This window comes from Emydura macquarii, unplaced genomic scaffold (genome assembly GCF_026122565.2).
Source record: "Emydura macquarii macquarii isolate MOO-44397 ecotype Brisbane River unplaced genomic scaffold, CSIRO-AGI_Emac_v2 contig_1692, whole genome shotgun sequence".
In the NCBI taxonomy this organism is placed as follows: Eukaryota; Metazoa; Chordata; order Testudines; family Chelidae; genus Emydura; species Emydura macquarii.
Window position 1 is genome coordinate 657,971 of NW_027131829.1, and position 22,768 is coordinate 680,738.

General features: G+C 42.2%; 1 protein-coding gene across 3 annotated transcripts in view; it reads right to left on the bottom strand.

Moving 5' to 3' along the window:
* Positions 1-22,768, bottom strand: part of NSF (N-ethylmaleimide sensitive factor, vesicle fusing ATPase) — a 170,988-nt gene that overhangs the window by 63,709 nt on the left and 84,511 nt on the right. For all 3 annotated transcript variants that reach the window (XM_067556201.1, XM_067556200.1, XM_067556202.1), the window contains exon 9: positions 5,358-5,557. In XM_067556201.1, the coding sequence (XP_067412302.1) occupies positions 5,358-5,557 (200 nt within the window). The remainder of the gene's footprint in view (positions 1-5,357; positions 5,558-22,768) is intronic.

The window sequence follows — 22,768 nt, forward strand, 5'->3', positions numbered from 1 at the left end:
TAACTTCTCCACAACCTTGTTGTAGTGGGGGGCCCAAAACTGGACACAATACTCCAAATGCGGCCGCACCAATGCCCAATAGAGGGGAATGATATCTTCTCGTGATCTGCTGGCAATGCTCCTACTAATGCAGCCCAACGTGCTATTAGCCTTCTTGACAACCAGGGCACACTGCTGACTCATATCCAGCTTCTTATCCACTGTTACCCGCAGGTCCTTTTCTGCAGAACTGCTGTCTAGCTCGTCGGTCCCCAGTCTATAGCTGTGCATGGGATTCTTCCATCCAAAGTGCAGGACTCTGCACTTGTCCTTGTTGAACCCTCATCAGTTTTCTTTTGGCCCAATCCTCCAGTTTGTTTAGGTCCTTCTGTATCCTATCCCTACCTTCCAGGGTATCTACCACTCCCCCCGGCTTAGTGTTATCTACAAACTTACTGAGGGTGCAATCTACCCCATCCTCCAGATCATTGATGAAGATGTTGAACAAAACCGGACCCAGGACCGACCCCTAGGGCACTCCACTTGTGACCGGCTGCCAGCTAGACATGGAGCCATTGATCACTACTCGTTGAGCCCTATGCTCTAGCCAGTTCTCGATCCATTTTATAGTCCATTCATCCAACCCATACTTTCTTAACTTGCTGATAAGCTTCTCTCTGCCTAATGCGATAAAGTATGGAAACCACGTCTAATCAATTCCAAAATTTCAGGGAAATTTGTAGACATCAATGGGCACTACCCTAGTGATTCTGCTGCAAATAGGAATTCCGGAAAAGCCTGATTGAAAATCTGGTGCTGGAGGCAGAATAATCTCTCTGCTGTCCCCTAACCAGAGGCAGCAGCTTAATTTGCTGATGGGGAGACTGTCAGCAACTTGGACTCTAGCAGAGGTAAGAGAGCCTTCCTGGGTTGGCCTATAAAGGGGAAAGCAGCAGGAACCCAGAAAAGACTTGGGGATGAGTGCTGATGGTGAGGGGAGGAAGCAGGGACAAGGACGGGACAAAGCAGGAACCCCAAAAGAATGGGAGGGTGTCATAGATTTTAAGGCCAGAAAGGAAGGTTACACCTTACAGGAATACCCTCCACCTTACAGTAAGTGGCGTTGCAGAGCTGTGGTCCATCTGTATTCCACTTTGGGTGTGCATGCACTCTGCAAATCTGAGACCAGAAGATTCTTGCTAGGAGTGTCCATTGGTCTGTGCCTGCCAGATCTTAGTCAAAGTGCATATGCACCAACACTGGAGTACACACAGGGCCCATCAGTCAAAGAAGAAGGGACCACTGTGATCAGCAAGAATGACCTCTTGATTTAAAAATTGCCAGTGATGGAGAAACCACTATGGCCCATGGTAAATTCTCCAAATGGTTGATTACCTGCTCTGTTAAAAATCTGCACGTTATTTCTAGTCTGAATTTGTCCCAACTTGCAGCCCTTGGATTTTATTATACTATTGTCTGGTCTCCAAGGTGACTTGATTACAGTGTATAAGTTCCTTCATAGGGAGAGTAAACCAGGTATTAAAGGACTAGCCTAGCAGAAAATTTCTGTTCCGCAGGTAGGTATTTCTAGACCATGATCATGTTATTCCTTAACCGTCTCCTTGTTAAACTAAGTAGATTAAGCTCCTTAAGACTATCACTATAAGGCATGTTTGCCAATCCTTTCATCATTTAAGTGGCTCTTCTCTGAACCCTCTCCAATTTATCAACATTCTTCCTGAACTGCGGACAGCAGAACTGGACACGGTATTCCAAGGAATAGAACCTCCCTATTCCTACTCAATATTCCCATTTATGCATCCCAGGATCGTATGTGCCCATTTGGCCACAGCATCACATTGGGAGCTCGTGTTCAGCTGATTATTTTGGGAAGTTCTCTGGCCTGTGTTATACAGTGAGTCAGACTAGATGATCACAATGGTCCCTTCTGGCCTTGGAATCTATGAATTATCTATCAGAACCCCCAAAGACCTTTTCAGAATCAGCGATTACCAGGATAGCACCTCCCATTCTGTAACGAGAGCCTATATTCTGAGTTTCTAGATGTATCTGACTTTTACATTCGGGGAGAAGTGATAACAGAAACAGTGACATGGGGTGAGGAGGGGGCCACACAGAGCCCCGCGCATGTGGCAGAGGGGAAATGTGGGACATAAGAGGAGGAGGGAATGGGGACACAAGAGCCCCAACATGGGGTTGGGGGAGTTGCAGGGATGGTGACACACCGGGAGCTCAAGGAGGAATGGAAGGATGCAAGGAGCCCCTGGAGCATGCAATGCACTTGGCCTACAGAACCTAGGGAGTTGTGCAATACCCTAATGTGGAATAGGCCTATAAGCAGTTTGTTTCCCATGACACTGTAGTACATTTTTAAAGGAGAATATTAATTCAAACTCACTTGGCCAAACTTTAAATACAGAATAAATACCTCAATCTAACCCTGAAGAGAAGGATTGCTCATTTACAGAGTCATTCAAATATCCACCAGATGCCACTGAGACACAATAAGGCAGGGGATACTTTTTTCTGCCCATATTTACACTGTCGAGCAATTTTCTTCTCTCCAAAACTCTGCATCAAAAAGACAATCTTTTGTGGCTAGTAAGAAGCTGGAGACAATGTGAACAGTATGTATGAATTTGCTGTCGCCTTGGCAATCTGCCCCCAATACAAGTCATTACAATTCTGACCTTTCCGAGACCTTCCTAATCTCACAACTTGTCATCAGGACCACCCCCCTCCAGCCAGCATAAGGTCTATTTTAACAGGTGTGCACCTCAAAAGAGAAAGAGCCCACAGATACCAGTTTTATAGCAACAAACTGGAGAGGAAGGGAGTTGCATGGGCTCTAATTAATGCTCTCCTGAGATCCCTACAGCTGTAACTGATCAGTACACTTTTTAGAGGAAAGTACAAATCCTCAAACTGCAAATTCTGCCTCTCCTTCAACAAAGGATCTTGTCAAAATCACAGAGATGACACTTTTTCTGTAGCAGGCACAACAGCCTATTTCCACTGCACAGCTCATAAATAGTATTTAGACCTTTACGCTATGGCTGGCTTTTAAAAACGCAGTCTTTAGTACTGGCTGCAAAATGTAATAGCAGTACAGAAAAAGTGAACTCCTCCCCTTGTCCTCTGTACTAGTTCTGCATTATTGCCCTGTTTGCTAGCCAGGTGTTTTGGTGGGAAAAATTAGTGACAGATGGAGGTATCATGCAATATTGGACAAAGAATATGACAGCACAAACTTCGATGGTACAGCATATTGAGGGGGAAATGTGAATTTGAGACATCCATGCTTACTGCAAGCTTATGTCTTTATCCTGTGACTGCTGAAGTCAGTAGGCAAAGCTCCCACCAACTTCCATGGGCCTGATGGCAAAATTTTGGACCAATTTCCTTGATTATGATGCTGTTTTAAGCTGGTGCCAGACTGCATGATACAAAACAGTCATGTGCAAAACCAGTACAAAAAACCCGCACAATACTTCCCAGTGTTCCCATATTCACAAGGAAGCTGCCAACAATGTTTTAAGTGGACGTGACCACAAAACTAGGGACCGAGAAGCAGCCTTTATTTGTCCAACATGGCCACCACTATTCCAATTTAAGTGCTGCTACAGGATGAGGGCTACCTAACCCAACTTACTCTAGATATATAGCATCTCCTCTGACCATAGGATCTAAGTGTTGTCAGTGCTTACAGATCAAATGATGATTTAGCAGCTAAGTGAAAATGCAGTACCTTTAGGGTACAGAGGTAGCTTGGAAGGGATAGAATGGGGATAGTTTTATTGTTAATAGAGGAAAATATTACCATTCAGATTCACAAAGTGACTCCCAGGAGTAACAACACCATATGCTGGTCAGTGAGTCACTCTCTCAATGCATAGGGCTATAATCTTGTAATTATTCATAGATTCCAAGGCCAGAAGGGATCATTGTGATCACCCTGACCTTAGAAAGTCCACAAAATAATTCCTAAAACATATCTTTTAGACAAACATCCAATCTTGGTTTCCAAACAGTCAGTGATGGAAAATCCATCATAAGCCTCCATAAATTGTTCCAATGATTAATTACGCCCACCTAAAAAATTATGCCTCATTTCCAGTCTGAATTTGTCAAGCTTCAACTTCCAGCTATTGGATTGTGTTGTACCTTTCTCCGCTAGACTGAAGTGCCCATTGTCATAAATTTGTTCCCCACACAGGTACTTACAGACTGTAATCAAATCACCTGAGCCGCCTTTTTGTTAAACTAAATAGATGGAGCTCCTCGAGTCTACTACTATAAGGCAGGTTTTCTAATACTTCAGTCATTCTCATGGCTTTTCTCTGAATGCATCCCCAATTTGTCAACGTCTTTCTTGAATTATGGACATCAGAACTGGACACAGTATTCCAGCAGCGGTCGCACCAGTGCCACGTACAAAGGTAAAATAATTTATCTTCTACTTGAGATTCCTCAGTGTATGCATCCAAGGATCACATCATGCTACAGCTTCACAGTGGGAACTTATGTTCAGCTAAATGTCTATTACGACCCCCAAAATCTTTTTCAGGATCACTGCTTGCCAGGACAAAGTCCCCCCCATCCTGTAAGTAAGGCTTACATTCTTTATTCCAACTGTTTACATTTACATTTGTATTAGAACACGTGTTGTGAGCTTCCACAAGCCCACCAAGCGATCCAGTTTGCTCTGTATCAGTGACCTACCCCCTAATTATATACCACTGCCCAATTTTTGTATCACCTGCAAACTTGATCTGTGATGATTTTATGTTTTCTTCCACATCATTAATAAAAATGCTAAATAGTGTAGAGCCAAGAACCAATCCCTGTGGGGGATCCCACTAGAAACACTCCCGTTTAATGATCATTCCCTGTTTACAACATTTTGAGACCTATCAGTTAGCCAATCTTTAATCCATTTAATGTGTGCCGTGTTAATTTTATATCTTTCTAGTATTTTAATCAAAATGTCATGAGGTACCAAGTCAATGCCTTACAGAAGTCCAAATATATTACATTAACACTATTAACTTTATCAACCAAACTTGTAATCTCATCAAAACAAAATCAAGTTAAACAGGATTTATTTTTCATAAATCCATGCTGATTGGCATTAATTATATTGCCCTCCTTTAATTCTTTATCAATCAACCACTCCTTTATCAACCACTCTATTATCTTACCTGTTTACCCTTTTTAAATATTGGCACAACATTACCTTTCTTCCAGTCTTCTGGAACTTTCCTGGTGTTCCAAGACTTATTGAAAAGTAAACCTTCATACACATGCCTATTGACCTTGCTACTATTATATATATATATATATATTTTTGGCATTACCCTCCTTTGTTCCTCTTCTGCATCAGCAAAGAGCTTGCGGATGTTGGCCTCAGACTCTCCTACATATTTGTTGAGGATTTCGGGACCATTGACCACCTTCGGTTCTCTGGCATTTAGCATCTTGCCAATCTGTCTAGCCATTAATGTTTTGCCACAGCCTGGTGGTCCATATAACAGGATGCCTTTCACATGCTTGCAGCCTAGGGAAAAAACAAAACAAAACATAATAAGCAGGCTAACTGAAAATATAAAAAGTAACTCTACATGGGAAACTGAAGTTTTTGTGTGAGCATATACCTGAGCCTATCATGGCTGTTGCATTTACCCATACAGTTTAAATAGGAATAGGGAGAAGAGAAAATGTGTTTCTAAAATGGCTTCTGTACCCTATACACTGGGCCTTTCCTTGTTCTCATTCTGGGAACTCTTTTACTACATGAATATATTTTTAAGGCCAGTAAGAACATTAAATCATCTAGTCTGAGCTCCTGTATAAAGCAGGCCAGAGAATTTCACCCAGCGATTCCTGCATCAAGCCCAGAACTTCTGGTTGAGCTAGAGGATTTTTTTTTAAAAAAAAGACATCCAGTCTTGATTTAAAGACTTCAAGTGATGGAGAATCCACCACCTCCCTAGGGAAGTTGTCCCAGTGGTTATTGTCCTCACTAGTAATACTTTGTGTCTTAATTATTAGTACGAATTTGTCCACCTTTAGATTTTAGCCTTTGTCTGCTAGATTAAAAAGCCCTCTATTATCAGGAACCTGCTCCCCAGGTGCCTACTTAAAGCCATCATTTAATCTTCTTTTCGATGAATTACGGTAAGCTTTTTAAATTTCTCTAGCTGTAAGGCACATTGCTCAAATGAGTCCAGTTTACCATGTGATCCCGATTGCTTGTACAACTGACTTTACCACTCCACCAGTTTGTGTCATTTGTAAACTTTATCAGCAATGATTTGATATTCTCATAATACACATAATTAGACTGTGGAACAAACTGCCACAAAATATCATGCAGGCCAAAAATTTGGCAAGATTCAAAAGAGGGGTTGAACATTTATATGGATACCAACACTGTCCAGCATTATAGTTAACACAGAGAACAATTTCTGGAAGGAATATAAAACTAATGCTTCAGAGCTCAAGCCCTCTATTAGGTGTTAGGTTGAGGCAGATTATCCTACAACTTCATACTCCGGGGTTTCTTGTCCCTTCCTCTGAAGCATCTGGTTCAGGCCACATTCCGAGTCAAAGCACTAGACGTATCTGGACCACAGGTCTGATCCAGTCTGACAATTCTTATGTTCTTTCACTTCATTGATAAAAGTATTTAACAGCATTAGGCCGAGAGCACATCCATGCAGGACCCCAGTAGAAACACCCCTGGAGGTACCAAGATCATCTAGTTTGACTGCTTACATAGCACTGGTCAGAGAATTTCACTCAGTGATTCCTTCATCAAGCCCAGAACTTCTGGTGCACATAGACTACATAGTTTAGAAAGCCATCCAATTTTGATTTAAAGTTTTTAAGTGATGGCAAATCAATCACACTGTGCAATGCATCTGAAGGTAGTTGTTTTAAACCTAGCTGATGACCCACATGAGAGAAAAAGATGTATGCAATAAGATACTATGATGATTGGTGGCAGTATAAGTCCAAAGACAGGTAAATAAAAATAGGCATCTAGTCAAAATAAAATTATAAGCTTCTATATACAAATATGGAAAGCTTCAAAGTATAAATAGATGAAGCAGAATGCCTTGCAATGGAAGACCATATCATATACGTTATGGAAAGATGGCAGAATTTTAAAAATCTATGGAATACTGTCATACCTGGGTATAAACTAGAGAATAGCTAAAGAAGTGGGGAAATAGTGTTCAGTCGAAAAAGATTGTACAGAACAGGAAGAAACATTTTGAGGGGTGAGAACCATGCAACTAAACCTGGATGGATGCAAATACCAAGTTGTGACAATATTCATAGGGCTATACATACCAGCCTCCAAACAAAAAACGGAAATTGAATGTAAAATGTCGAGAGAGATCAAATAGGCAGAAAATGATGATAATGGGGGAGTTCAACTATCCCCAAATAAACTGGAACAAAGCTGAGAAGAAGCAACAGTGTGAATCTTTAAGTGATTACTAAGAACAGCTAGTTTTTGCAGCAACCCCTAGTTCACATGTAGGTTTTCCTAGTGCTACTCTAGCCTGAATTTTCAATGACCGTGACTGGAATAGCTAGGTAAGCTTTTTGTGTTTTGACACTGAATGCATCACTATGCTACCTGAGCCCCTAAAAATCTTGCATCTGTGTTGGACTGCTGGCTTAGGGTTACTGTGGGAAGCCTAACTTTGAACTTTATAGTGCTCATGCATGCAAAACCTCATCCATAAATGTTGCATTAAATGTGTTTGTGTGTATTCAATAAATAGTGTGTCCTGTGTTCTGTTTATAGTGGGGATTGGTTAATTCTTCCTATTGATCGTGCAGCAGCTCAGCTTTCTTGGCTGACAGACACTCAGTTGTGTTGCTAGGGTTAGAATTCCTCATTTTGAAAGATCTCTTTTCAGTTTAAACAAATAACTTTCTTGCTGCATAAGCTACATTGATTTATTTCATGAGTGTCTGGTTCCCCTTTTATTCAGCCACATCTGTGCTGCAAAGATTGTTCCATGTTTTCAGAAGTTGCAGCCATGCTGCATTTAAGGATTTTACTTCTTCCTTTAGGGTCTTTTTGAGTAGCCACCTAATTTAATGAAATCTTCCTTTAATGTTCAATGTCTATCCCTCCTGAGGCAGGGGTGTGTTAATGACTTTGAAGGCCCCTGGACACACTGTAAATAAGGAGCCCCTATCATATTACAGTAGGAAATAAATAGTAAGCCTTGTCTTTAAAATTTTATTGTGAACCAAAACACAACATAGTGGTAATGGAAAAAAATTGTGTATGTATTTTGCTGATTTAAAAGCATCACCTTCTAGATTTGCAAACAGCAAAGTCACAAATGACATCTGAAGATTCAATTTCCATCAAGCACTTCAGACACAGTATTTGCCAAAAATTGGATAAAATATTTTTTCACACATCACTGCTGGGTTCCCCTTTCTGCAGTGGCCCTGAGCATCTGTCCAGTTTGCCCGTGCCTTAAGACACTGCTGCATATGCTGAATTTAATTGGATTGTGGTTGCTGTTAATTAGTGGTTTAGCTACTGTTAATTCTTGAATTAACTTCTGCGTATTGTTTAAGCCTCTTCCTTTGTGTGCTCTAGAATCCTAACTTTCTGCTGACGACGAAAAACAGGGGAGCAAAGACAAAGAGACACGAATGGATTTAAAACAGCAGACTGCAACTTTATTAACTTGAATATTAAAGACAGGGACTGACACTCCACAAACTACCAGGCATTAAGCAGGTCCAGTGAAGTGTTAAATGACCTCACAACCAAGGAAGGAGGTGCCTTCCTTGGCCAAATCCCTGACACTCCGTTTGTGATTTAGTCCACTACTGAATTCCACCACCCTCCCCAGGAGAGGGAGGATGATGGCACAAACAAATCGGAAGCTCAGGCTGTGTAGACTTCAGACTGCCTCTCACTTCACAGGCGAACAGAACCCTTATAGCCCCTCACCCATACAGGACACCAGCTGCAAGTTATGACAACATTTGACTTGTATTGCTCCCCACACCTCCTCAGCCCTCCCTGCCCTGAAAACTGTACTCCTCTCTCATCCTTATTATCCCCAGCTATCAGGTCTCCAGGACCCTCAGAGTCTAACACAGAAACTAGACACCTGCGGCTGGCCGGTGTCAGCCGACTCGGACGCGCGCTGCAGGGCTCTTCCACTGTGCAGAATTCTGGACTCGGGCTGGAACCCAGGCTCTGGGGCCCTCCTACCTCACAGGGTCCTAGAGCCCAGGTTCCAGCCTGAGTCCAGAAGTCTGCACAGCAAAGAAACAGCCCTGGAGCGTGAGCTCCAGTTGGCTGGCAAGGGCCAGCTGTGGGTGTCTAGCTGATGTGGAGACAGACCCTCAGAGGGAAGAGGAAGACAGTCACAGGACACGTCGCCTTCTTGCCCAGGGGGAGAAAGTTCTTTCTGGACCCCATAAGGCGACTGGTTTAAACTGACAGCAAGCGTGGAAGCCCACTATGACACTACCACCACCTACAGGTAGGGAAGCTTTAAGCAGCAAGAATGGCTGCTGTGAGCTTGGGAATGCCTGACCGCATGGATTCACTGGAGCCAGCTCCAATCCACACTCCCCATCCCCACTCCCTCATTCTGCGCAGGGGAAGAACCTTGATGAATGGACTGAGTTAAATTGCTTGGTTTTCCCAGTGGAAAATTGGTAGTGATATATTTGAACATGTTTCATACTATGTTTGGTTCCCAGTAGATTAGATCAGTTTAAAAACATATTTAGAAATCTTTAAGTGTTTAATTGTTCCACAGAGAAAAAACCATTAGTCAGTGGAACCAGTTCAGTGCCAGATATAGCTAACTACATAGACAATGTTTGTTTTCAGAGATTAGTTTCCTTTTATCCATGTTTGACTTTGTTTTATTGTTAGATTTTTTTTAGTGTAAACCCCATATTAAAACTCTTGCAGCATTTAACATATTGGTTAATGGAGAAGTAAGGTGGTCATCTTTTTAAGGTACCAACCTTGGCCAACACAAGATCAGAGTTCAATTCTGGTGCTGCCCCAACCTGAGCAATCTTGGGCAAGTGATGGTAATTTCAATGTGAATAAGTGTGCATTGCAAGGCATTGTCCTTGATCTCTATTCGTCTAGTTCCCCACTGTGTTTTTCTTGCTGCTGTCTTATGTTTTCATGTTGTTAGTATACATCAGTGAATGAATACAAAATTCTGCAGTTTCAAAAGAACAGAAAACCAAAATTAAGAGTATCCAGCCCTTGTAAGCAACCTCAGAAAACTACAATTCAATTTTGTTAAGCAGAACAACAAACCTGAAATGTTCTGAGCTGAGAAAACAATGAAACTGCTTTGCCACAACAAATGTTATCAAGGAAGCTGAATTGAGAAGAATTTGTCAGTCAACTTTCAGGCATTCAAAAGTCAAAAACAAAACAAAATACTGGCAGTGAAGACCATTTTACACAAGAATGAGCAAGGCAATGATAAATTCCTGTCAAATTAGTGTCAGGAAAGGGATTGTTAATACATTCTGTGGGAGAATATGATCTCCTGTGTAGTCAAGAAGTGCAAGGCAGGATTTGGATGATGAATGATGCTTCGAAGGGAAATCCCAAGCACAGAAACCAGCTGACACTTAGATGGCTCCACTGTGCTGAGAGTCGAGAAAGGCTAACAAAAGGCTACTGGCAAGTCAGGGCACATGTACACAAATATTTGCGAGTTTCTTGCAACAGGCATTGAATGCTTACATTTTTATGTAGCAAACCTACAAAAAGGGGCATGCTGAGAGGAGACAAGCTTCCGGGACTGGTCAAGTTCTTCCTCTTCGGACCATTTTAGTTTCGGTAAAAGTTGCCTAAAATATTTAGGGACAACTTGAGTTTTGAGCCCAGTCCCACCTATCACCATCATACTTGCTACAAACCTGTCACATGCTTTTAGATAGGAGTTGTAGCTCTTCTACAGCTAAAGGCAAAGGGAACCTCTTGTTTCCCCATGAAATCAACACATAAGGGCTCATTTCACCTCACCCTTTGTGACAGGGAATTGGCATTTGGGGGGGGTGAGGGGAGACACACCAACTGTAACTGGTGTTCTCAGAAAATACTGCAAAAGCTATTCTCTACGGAAAACCAGGGGCCAAAACCGACCACGGCCCTTCAACAGGTTGTTGGAGAGTTAGTTTGGGGTGGTGGATATCATTTAATCAGATAGCTGCCTAGCAAGCGGTGCAATGTTGCAGTATTTTCCCCCTCTCTTTTCATAACCACAGACAGTTCCCTTTCACAAGGCTCATCTGACATAGGTTGAATGCGGGAAAGGAAAGATGAGAGCTGCTGAACTGCCACTTGGCAGCACTAGTTTAGTCATGTGGGATTTATAGGCGTATGTCCCATGTAAAGAGTCAACAGCGCTGAAAGCAGCTCATAGGAAGAAAAGTGAAGTCTCTAGGCACACGGATGGCCCATGGAATGTTATTTATATTGTGGTGGCACCGAGGAGCCCCAGTCACGGACCAGGGTTCCTTTATGCCAGGCACTGTACAAACACACCAAAAAGACCCGAAGAGCTGACAATTTAAGTACATGACAAGAGACAACAGATGGATATGGCCAGACTGGGGAGCACAAGGAAACTGTAAGACAATGCTGGTCAGCATAACAGGCCATGGTTTCAGCACACCTGCTGCCTAAACATTGTCTAGCTTTACAACATGACCCATGGTCACTCACTACTATTGCAGAGTGGAAGTCTCTAAGGAGTTCCAATGCACAATACTCCATCTCAAGACAACTTGAGATCTATCTACTGAGCATTATGAGCACAGGACAAGTAACACTGGTATTGGTGTCCTAGCTCCAATCCTTCTGTGGCCTTGGCAAGTCACCTCACATTTCTGCCTCTGCTTTTGCCACCTGACAATTGAGGACATTACTAATCATCTACACTTCACAGGGATGTTTGTGTTGCTGAATCACACGATGGGGGTGCTAAATTCTCTCTTATTAAGTGAGAACATCTCTTCTGGAAGCCAAAGCAATGAATTCCTTTCTAACTGAAATGCTACGTGCTGTTACAACCAGAAGATTTTCTTGCCCAGCTACATCCACCTGTCCAAAATTAAAAAACATTTAAAACAAACAGCCCCTGGTTTAAATTGACAGGCGATGACAGACTACAAATGTTATGTCTAAATCACAACTCAGCTCCACACACAAAACAGGAGTTTTGATTAAGTTTTGTCTCCATTTTGCAGTTTATCCAGATCAGACCAGTGTGGCCAAATGTCAATACTATTATGAAGATCTTATAAACTCAAATTATTCTCCAAGCAGGCATTTCTAACTGGCTAGGCATAGCATCAGGACCACCACTAAATCTAAGGTCATTCATGTAATGGATACTGGATTATCATGTCATTTAATTACCTATTCAGACTAACAATATGCATGCCATGGGGAACTGGAAAGCAGGTGAGGAAAAGAAGGAAACTACACAGGTAACGAAGTTCAGGGAAACTGATGATGAAGATCCAAAAACACAATGGCAGAGTCACAAAGGTAAAGTCCCTGTGATAAAAATCATAAATGGAGACTCGAGCCAGAATGACATTTAGCCAAAATGAGACTAAGTTTAATTACCACATATTTAGTTGTGTTAATACATACACCTCTTCTCAAAAGATCAACACAAAATTGCCTTAGCAGGTAAGGGGCTTTCCTACTTAGTAGGATCACAGAATCACAGAGTTGGAAGGGACCTCAGGAGGTCATCCAGTCCAACCCCCTGCTCAAAGCAGGACTAACCTCAGCTAAATAATCCCAGTGAGGGTCTTGTCAAGACGCAGCTTAAAAACCTCTAAAGATTGAGATTCCACCACCTCTCTAGGTAACACATTCCAGTGCTTTACCACCCTCACAGGGAAAAACTTTTTCCTAATGTCCAACCTAGATTTCCCCCACTGCAATTTGAGACCGTTGCTCCTCGTTCTGTCATCTGCCACCACTGAGAACAGCCTAGCTCCATCCTCCCTGGAACCCCCTTTCAGGTAGTTAAAGGCTGCTATCAAATCTCCCCTAATTCTTCTCTTCTGCAGACTAAACAAGCCTAGCTCCCTCAGCTTCTCCTCATAAATCTTGTGCTCCAGACCCCTCATCATTTTTGTTGCTCTCCGATGGACTCTCTCCAACTTGTCCACATCCTTTTTGTAGTGGGGGAGGGGGGCCAAAACTGGACACAATACTCCAAATATGGCCTCACCAATGCCCAATAGAGGGGAATAATCACTTCCCGCGATCTGCTGGCAATGCTCCTATTAATGCAGCCCAATATGCTATTAGCCTTCTTGACAACCAGGGCACACTGCTGACTCATATCCAGCTTATCATCCACTGTAACCCCCAGGTCCTTTTCTGCAGAATTGCTGCCTAGCTCGTCAGTCCACAGTCTGTAGCTGTACATGGGATTCTTCCGTCCAAAGTGCAGGACTCTGTACCTGTCCTTGTTGAACCCCATCAGATTTCTTTTGGCCCAATCCTCCAGTTTGTTTAGGTCCTTCTGTATCCTATCCCTACCTTCCAGGGTATCTACCACTCCCCCCAGCTTAGTGTCATCTGCAAACTTGCTGAGGGTGCAATCTACCCCATCCTCCAGATCATTAATGAAGATGTTGAACAAAACTATCCCCAGCACCGACCCCTGGGACACTCCGCTTGTGACCGGCTGCCAGCTAGACATGGAGCCATTGATCACTATTCGTTGAGCCCTATGCTCTAGCCAGTTCTCTATCCATTTTATAGTCCATTCGTCCAACCCATACTTCTTTAACTTGCTGATAAGAATACCGTATCAAAGAGAGACCGTATCAAAAGCTTTGCTAAAGTCAAGGTATATCACATCCACTGCTTTCCTCACATCCACAGAGCCAGTCACCTCTTCATAGAAAGCGATCAGGTTGGCCAGGCATGACTTTCCCTTGGTGAATCCATGTTGACTGTTCCTGATCACCTTCCTCTCTTCCAAGTGCTTTAAAATGGATTCCTTGAGGACCTGCTCCATGATTTTTCCAGGGATTGAGGTGAGGCTGACCAGTCTATAGTTCCCTGGATCCTCTTTCCTCCCTTTTTGACGATGGGCACTATATTTGCTTTTTTCCAGTCATCAGGGACCTCCCCCAATTGCCACGAGCTTTCAAAGATAATAGCCAATGGCTCTGAAATCACATCAGCCAACTCCCTCAGCACCCTCGGGTGCATTGCATCCGGCCCCATGGACTTGTGTATGTCCAATCTTTCTAAATAGTCTTGAACCTGTTCCTTCAGCACTGCAGGATGTTCACCTCCTTCCCATTCTGTGCCGCCCAGTGCAGCAGTCTGGGAGCTGACCTTGTCTGTGAAGACACAGGCAAAAAAGGCATTGAGTACCTCAGCTTTCTCCACATCCTCTGTCACTAGGTTGCCTCCCCCATTCTGTAAGGGGCCCACACTTTTCCTAATCTTCCTCTTGTTGGTAACATACCTGTAGAAACCCTTCTTGTTCCTCTTCATGTCCCTTGCTAGCTTCAACTCCAATTGTGCTTTGGCCTTCCTGATTTCATTCCCGCATGTTCAAGCAGCATTTTTGTACTCCTCACTAGTCATCTGACCAAGCTTCCACTTCTTGTAAGCTTCTTTTTTGTGTTTAAGCTCACTAAAGACTTCTTTGTTAATTCCTCCTTGAATTAACATCAAAGAATTCTGGGGTCAGTGTACCATTGTACCAGTTTTCCACTACAGAAAGGATGTGGACAAATTGGAGAGTCCCCATCAGAGGACAACAAAAATGATTAGGGGGCTGGAGCACATGACTTATGAGAAGAGACTGAGGGAACTGGTCTTATTTAGTCTGCAGAAGAGAAGAATGAGGGAGGATTTGATAGCAGCCTTTAACTACCTGAAAGGGGGTTCCAGGGAAGATGGAATGAGGCTGTTCTCAGTGGCAATAGATGACAGAACATGGAGCAATGGTTTCAAGTTGCAGTGGAGAAGGTCTAGGTTGGATATTAGGAAAAACATTTTCCACTAAGAGAGCGGTGAAGCACTGGAATGGGTTACCTAGAGAGGTGGTGGAATCTCCACCTTTAGAGGTTTTTAAGGTGTGGCTTGACAAAGCCCTGGCTGGGATGATTTAGTTGGGATTGGTCCTGCTTTGAGCACGGGGTTAGACTAGATGACCTCCTGGGGTCCCTTCTAATCCTAATCGTCTATTATTCTATGATTCATTCAGGTGCACCTAAATATAGCCTACATCTGCACGCAATGTACCCATCCTGTGTACAATGGGATAGAGATGATTATATTTATATATTAATCTTCAAGCCAGTTACTGTATGATTAGTGTTTCAAGACTTTACCTGCCATGCGGAAAAGATTTTCCGTTAACAGTTGCGGGAAATGTCCCCCTCTACTCCCCACATACACCTTTCATTATTCCTGCCTAGATCCACTGCCTCCAGTTAACCTTTGTGTAAGATTTAAGTGCTACTGACAAAGTTAAACTGAAGGGATTTGTTTCTGCCTCTTCCTCAGAAAGTAGGAGCATTGACAGGGTTATATCTTAAGCAGCCAGAAGAAGTATTTATTTTAAATGGAACCTGCAGAGCAGACTGTTTGACACAACAAATCACATATTACTCCAAAGAGTTATTAGGCCTTTGTTAATTTTCTTTTCCATTATCCACTGCGTGGCTATGATTTTCTTAAATGCATGTATATTACATACAGAAGGCACTGACTAGATTTATGGCAATGACAGAACATTTATCAATTTCCTTCTGATGGAATGTGATAAAACTGAAAATAAATCAGCCAAAGTATGAGTTCCCAAAACACACACACAGTGCCTTTGGCTACACAATCAAAAAACCTGACCCCAAATGAGACTGTGATAGCAAATTCAGAGTTGATATGAAACAGCCTAATCTCAAGCTTTTAACAATCAGCAAGAAATAGCAACCACCCTCATCTTTTAACAGCTTAATAATAAAAATGCAGCCAGAGAGCTAATTTAATATTAAAATAAGATCACTGAATGGATTCCAGATCACAGGGTCTTTCATTTAGGTGTACATTTTATACCTGATTTGGATGTTAACACCAGGACCTTCCCAGGCAATTTTCTGCAATCATTAGAATGAAGCTAGATACTTGTTATTTGTTATTGTGTCCAGTTCTGGGTGCCACATTTCAGGAAAGATGTGGACAAATTGGAGAAAGTCCAGAGAAAAGCAACAAAAACGATTAAAGAACTAGAAAACTGGCACTGGTTCCGGAGACCTCCCTGACACAGTATAGGAAGCCTGTCCCTGGTAACAAAAAGTTGAGAAACATTGGTCTAGATAATATTTAGTCCTGCCTTGAGTGTAGAGGGAAGGACTAAGAGATCTGGAAGGGATTTTGAGAGTTCTACAATTCTATTATTCTATTTAGTTTAGCCCAGTATCTATAAATATGATGCACACTTTTTAAAAAGGTGAACACAAATGTATTACAAAACAAATACTGATAACAAGGAGCCGCAGGTGCTCAGGCCATCATCAATGTAACAGGACCACTGGAGGTCCACACAAATCAGCCAAGGATCCCTTTGGGGATAAAGAAACAGTCCTTCCAATCATTACAGTTTCTGGTAGCACAAGAACCCTCCTCAGTTCAAGAAAGGTGGTTAAGTACTCCTTTCTCCCATCTAGCTGTGGCCCGATTCAGGAGTCACCCTCTATAGGAGACTAGAGAGCAGTTCCTCTCCTCTTCCTAGAAGCCATTATCTCCCCACCCTCCTTCCAGGAAGCTTTTACTTCCTTTTTATGGCTTTCCCTACTTAGGAGGCAAAATGTCTGTTCCACTCCCAGCAGCTTAGTAAGGATTTGCTATCAGCTCCTCTCCAGGTCTGATAGCTCGGACAATTTCAGAGCTACCTTCCTCTCTTTCACCTACTGAAGGGATTTAACCCTTTCATAGTTCACCCAGGGACATGGCACACGCACCTAACAACACAAGTGTTCTATTGAGGTGATCATATCAGCTTAGCTTTGCTTTGGTTAATTTTTACCTCCCAAGTAAATAAATCTTAGCTGCCACTTTAATACATACTTTAAATCCATGTAACAAGTTGATGAACCTGGGATCACAGAGGATAAGTGACTTGTTATGGTCTCACGAAATCTGAAGTTTACGGCTAAGTGCAAGACTAAGTAATGTGCAATCCAGCCAGTAGAATGTTTACGTGCATTTTTTATAAGCTCTCTGGTGCAAGAAACATGTCTTATCTATGCTCCATAAATTATAAAACAAAATGTATAGATTACTTTTGTTAATAATAAAACTAGGGCTAGAATACACTGCTCTAACCACTAGCCACACTCCCTTCCCAAATGGAAGGTCTGCTAATCTCTCACAACAATGCTGCTCTGGGGCTGACAGTTAAAATGGGGCTGTGGACAAGACTGATTCACTATCAATAATTATAGGAAAGGTCTACTTCTCAAAGACCATGGGAAAACCCTCAGAGGCTGAATGTAGGTTCCCAATTGAAAGATATATAACGTAGCACGTTACAAGATGAGATGTTACAGCAGTCATTTACATAATTGCTAGTCTTTTCCCAGCTATTTACTGACGTTACACACAAAAGACTAAGTCATCTCTACTGCTACATGACCCCAGTTAGCAGTGGAAGTTATGAGCTAGCTTCAAGTCTTCAACCATAGCTTGAATTTCACTATAGAAGATACTAAGCGATTCCCTCCACCCACCCACCCATACAAGGAGTGCTGGGTATCCTGTGTGCAAAGCCTATCCTGATTGCTCCAGAGATCTTTGATTTAAAAGGCAACCTTTCAGATCAACCCAGGCTATCTTCAAAACCACCTTCCATAGCATTTCATATCAACAGGAGAGCATGTTATTGAGGAGTGGGGTTAGGAAATGGAGGAGAGGAGCCCAAAATCACACCTCTATCTGTCCAATTCTGAGCAGTCTATGGTTTTCACTCTGATTTCATTTTCAGCATCCCCTTTTTAGCTCTGATATGCAGACCAAGCATTGGGTTCTTAATTTATTTTCCTTCTAGTGTTTTTCTCTGATCTCATTATCAGTTTTGATTTTGCCAAAGTTTTTATCTAAACTACTCTTGAAGGCCCTTAGTCTCTGGCCACTACTTTGCTTGGACTAGAACATGGAAGTCTTTCCCACAAGCTCTAGAGAGTTCCCTCATAAACCTATGGATGCTCTTACTCCTTCCAGTGTTTCCATTCTTCTTAAGATGGCCCCGAGTCCGTTAAGTAATCGTGGTCTTGGTTTCACAAACACTGGCGAACGCTGCTTGTGCACACACACAGGCACCATTTTGGCCAATGACTATTTTAATCACAAAGATGATGTGAACATGCACAGATGATGCAGGAAAGGAGACCCACAAAGGGCAGTAAATGATATAAGAGCTTGGACACAGAGTGCCCTTCTCAAAATCCACACCCTACTGTGGCAGAGCAACCACACATGAGCCATAGGAACCAGGTCCAGATCTTAAGGGCTCTTGTGGGGCGTAAGTAAGGTGGAGTAACAGGAGGGCTTCTGTTTGCCTGTCGGCTGTTTGGGCTCTGTTTGCAGCAATGAAAGGCTTCCTGGGGAAGCTCAGAGAACCAGCAGGAGGCTGATCTAGACAATCGTTTCCTGGAACCGCTGCCCTTGCCGGGGGTTTTGCCTCAAGATTCATTCACAGATTCCAAGGCTGGAATAATTTTAAAGCGTTTTATAGCCATTCTATTTCTGAATTATTCCTGGCAAATTGCAGGATATAATCACTTCAGCACAGAATTGTTGTAGCCTTTGGATGGCTAATTTACCCCGCTCTACACATCCCTGTAAATATAATGAATATTTTATCAAAATCTAATATGAACCCATTCAACACTCAGCCCAATGGTGCCCTGGTCCCTGACTAGGGCACCCAGGTGGTACCATAGTACAAATAATGAAGCTACAGGCTAATGCAAAACCTTGTCTATTTGAAACTGTCCTATCCCCAATATATTCTGAATTAGGTTACTCCCTCCCCTGTGCATCATTTGCACTGAAAAGTCCCCCATTTACCCCCACTAAATTCCATATCCTTTGGTCCATCATCCAGATAAAAATTGAGTTTTGTTTTGGGAAGTGATTATGTACTTGTTAAACTCATATTGTCAGGTAGTAATCAAAGGACCATTAGCACTGCTGCTCTTAATTCCAATTGAATCTATGGCAAATGTTTGGCTGTTAAATTTTCAGCTCTCATACACCGGACAGTTCTCAACTCAATGTAGTGTGTGTGCTTTGCAGATATGGCTGACTAATGTTGATTTATATGCTTCACTTCCACAACATTCTCTGGATGTTATGGGAACCACACACAGTTACAGCAATTTATTTTATATTATTTTATGCTGGAAAGGGTCTAGACAGCATCTATATAGTTACAGAGTTGCAACTAGCATATTTATTGCATTTTGCATATAATGCACAATCTGTGAGCACTTGGCAGAAACCAGGAAAGGGTAAATTTTGCAGCTCCAGATAGTGAGCAATTGTTTTCTTTTCCTTTCCTAATAAATTATATGCAGACCTGAACAGATGTCACACTGGCATTTGAGATCTGAAATATAGTTGAAGAGCAAGTTATGACTAATGCAGGAAAAAAATGTCAGAAAGCGTTTTTTTCAAATTTCAGATAAGCTTTTTAGCCCTAGGGATCATCATAGAGAAGGGGAGTTCTGCTGGGTGTCTTAACCTCCACTTACCTGCAAAATGCCTCTTGTATTGTCTGTGCATAAACTTGCATTGGTAAGAATATATGTACATATATTTATAGAAGGCTTGGCAATCCTTTTAACTCACTGCCGGTAGTATCCAAAATACTACTGCTCTTTCAGAGCCCAATCATTTTATTAATATAGGTTTGTTTAATACAGGAAGAAAAGGAAAGGTCTGAACATTATACATTGTATACAGAAGCACCTCAGTGAGTCTCCAGATATAGCCGGCAAGGTTCCTAACCTCTTCAAAATGTGCTAATGCCCATCAAAGGGTTACATTTGTAAAGCTAGCTGCTCTGTGTAGTTGCTAAGTAACAGTATCTTGCTCTCAGGGTACCCTCAGTCAATGAGAACATTCTGGTAATACAATCCTATCTCGGTGTTTCACTGGTTTCTGTGCAGTCATTCGATATCCAGCTGGGGGAAGTGTGTGGATGGAGTTGTACTAGAACCAAGATGAAACTTCCCAGTTTACTTCCAGTTGTTAAACTCAGCTGAATTCATCTCTCAAAATTTTCACCTACTCCAACCTCTCAAATGCTATGAATTAAGGGACTCTGACACGAAGACGATGAATTATAGTCATTTCAAAAGTTGAAGGTGATGAGTGCCAGAGTCCATCATTTTTCTCTGTTCCATTAAAAGCCTAACCTTTACTCAATGAACAGCTGCACAAGTGCATGTCTGTATCAGAGTGGGAGCAAAGCGGTGAGTTCCAGTTAATTGATTAGGTTTGTCTTCCACTCTCTCGAAAAGAGTGGTAATAATTACATAAATGGAAGAGCTAAATATTAGTAGTACCAAGCACTTTTGGCATCTCAATAACTCTCACTGGACCCGGATTTCAAGCAATGGACATGCCATGAAGGAAACTGTCCATATGGTCAGAAATCGCTCCATGGTGAAATCTCACCGAGTCTTCAGTGGCACAGAAGCACCAGTAAACTCAGATCATAGACTAGTTGTCACTCAGCTCTTATTGCATCTTCCAACTCCTCACAAGCCAGATGTCCATCTACATTACAGTGTCCAGCATCTTTCCAAGGGCTCTGTTGAAGCTGTGAAATACACACAGGACATCTAAGATCACACATGTAATCTCAGTATCCTTTTGGATGATGTGAAAATCACCTAGAGTGGTATACATAACTATACCACACACCGCCACTGAAACAATCAGCTTCAGACAGTTGCGCAAGAAACCCTGACTTTCTGAAGAGGCCTTTGATAATTAAGCGAAAACAGCAGAAGCACAGAAGCATAGAGATGTCCAAGAACAAAAGGTTAACAGGCATTTTCTGGGCCATAGCAAAATGTGAACCATGAGACCTACATCAACTCTCTGGTCAACAAAGCAGAGGGCAGCCTAAAGCACAACAATCTGCTTCCAGCCTATACAGATATCACACTCCTGGTTGGCAGCCAAACAGTCTTCTAACATCCCCTTGAAACCACACAGCTCTCCCTGTTCAGAGAGATGAGGTCCTGCACAGATGGAAAACAAATTTTGAAAGTGTGGTGAACCACACATCTGCTGATGATTGTCCAGAGCTACATGACACACAGACAAATAATCACTCGAAGTATGGAAGGTCATCCAAAAGTTACAGAATGGACATGCTGCTGGACCTGATGGTTTTTCACTCCAGCTGCTCAAAGATGAACCAGGGAGCATTGATCTGCATCAACCTTTTTTTAAAAGTGCGAGCATCAGGCAGAGTACCCGCCGATTGGAAAGATACCACCATAGAATCTCTGTCCAAGGGCAAAGGATCTTGCACCAAGTGCGGCAACTACAGGCCAATCTCAAAGGTCTTTGCTCATGATCTACTTGGTAGGATGCAGCCACTCATTAGCAGACATTGTCACCCACAACAAACAGGTTTCACAGCTGTGTGGTTGACAATGGATGCTGTCCTTACCCTCCGGCTTCTGGCTGAGCTGCACAAGAATTTAACCACCCACTTCATTTAGTCTATACTGACATTAAAGCAGCTTTTGATTTGGTTGACAGGTCAGCACTTTGGCTTGTACTGAAAGGAGTTGGCATCCCAGATTATTTTGCTAAATCTGGTACATGATCTTCACATCAGTACCAGTGTGAGAGTTAGCACTGGTTCACGGCTTTCACCACGTTCCTATGCAGGGATGTCCCAGTCTGGCATCACATAAGTTCCTGTTTGGATGTGAAAGGTGAGCTGTCATATCAGGTTTTCTATGACAGCAGTTCAAGACATTTCATGCTTCTCACTGTGAAATTAGATTTGTATAAATCTCATGAGTGCTGGAAGTAACAAAATAAACTGCTCATGCAGGGACAGATGAACAGGCAACAAGAGATTTCTGGTTTTAAAAACTCAATTGCTTTTAAGGAAAAAAAATCATGAAATCTAAATCTACAAAGAGTTCAAAGCTGACAAACAGGTATCAAAACAGGCAGCTGCAGATCCAGAATCTAAAAACAGTCAGGCAACATTATAAAGGGAACCAAAGTTAGTCATGGCATCACCAGCAATTGTGGTTTGAAGAAATGGACATCCTGTAGCACCAGAATTTGTTGAGTTCAAATGGGGACCAGAGAATGTAATTTTTATAGTGATACTACTAACAGAATGGTAACAAAATAGCATTTGGAAGTCAAGATTGATAAAAAGAATAGATGAGCCTATTTAATTTGAGCAGAAAGCCCACAGTTGATAATCCAAGGGTAACAGCATTTGATTCCATCACTATTAATCAGTTACATTCGCACGTTGAGATTAAAAGAGGTTTCATAGATCCCAACAGAAAAAAAAAAATCACATAGGGACAAGACAGCCTCCGGTACTGGACATAAAATTGTTTTTAATGTGCTTTGTCCCATCAAAAAAAGTATCACCAACATTTGGGGGAAGTGGGAAAAGAGAGA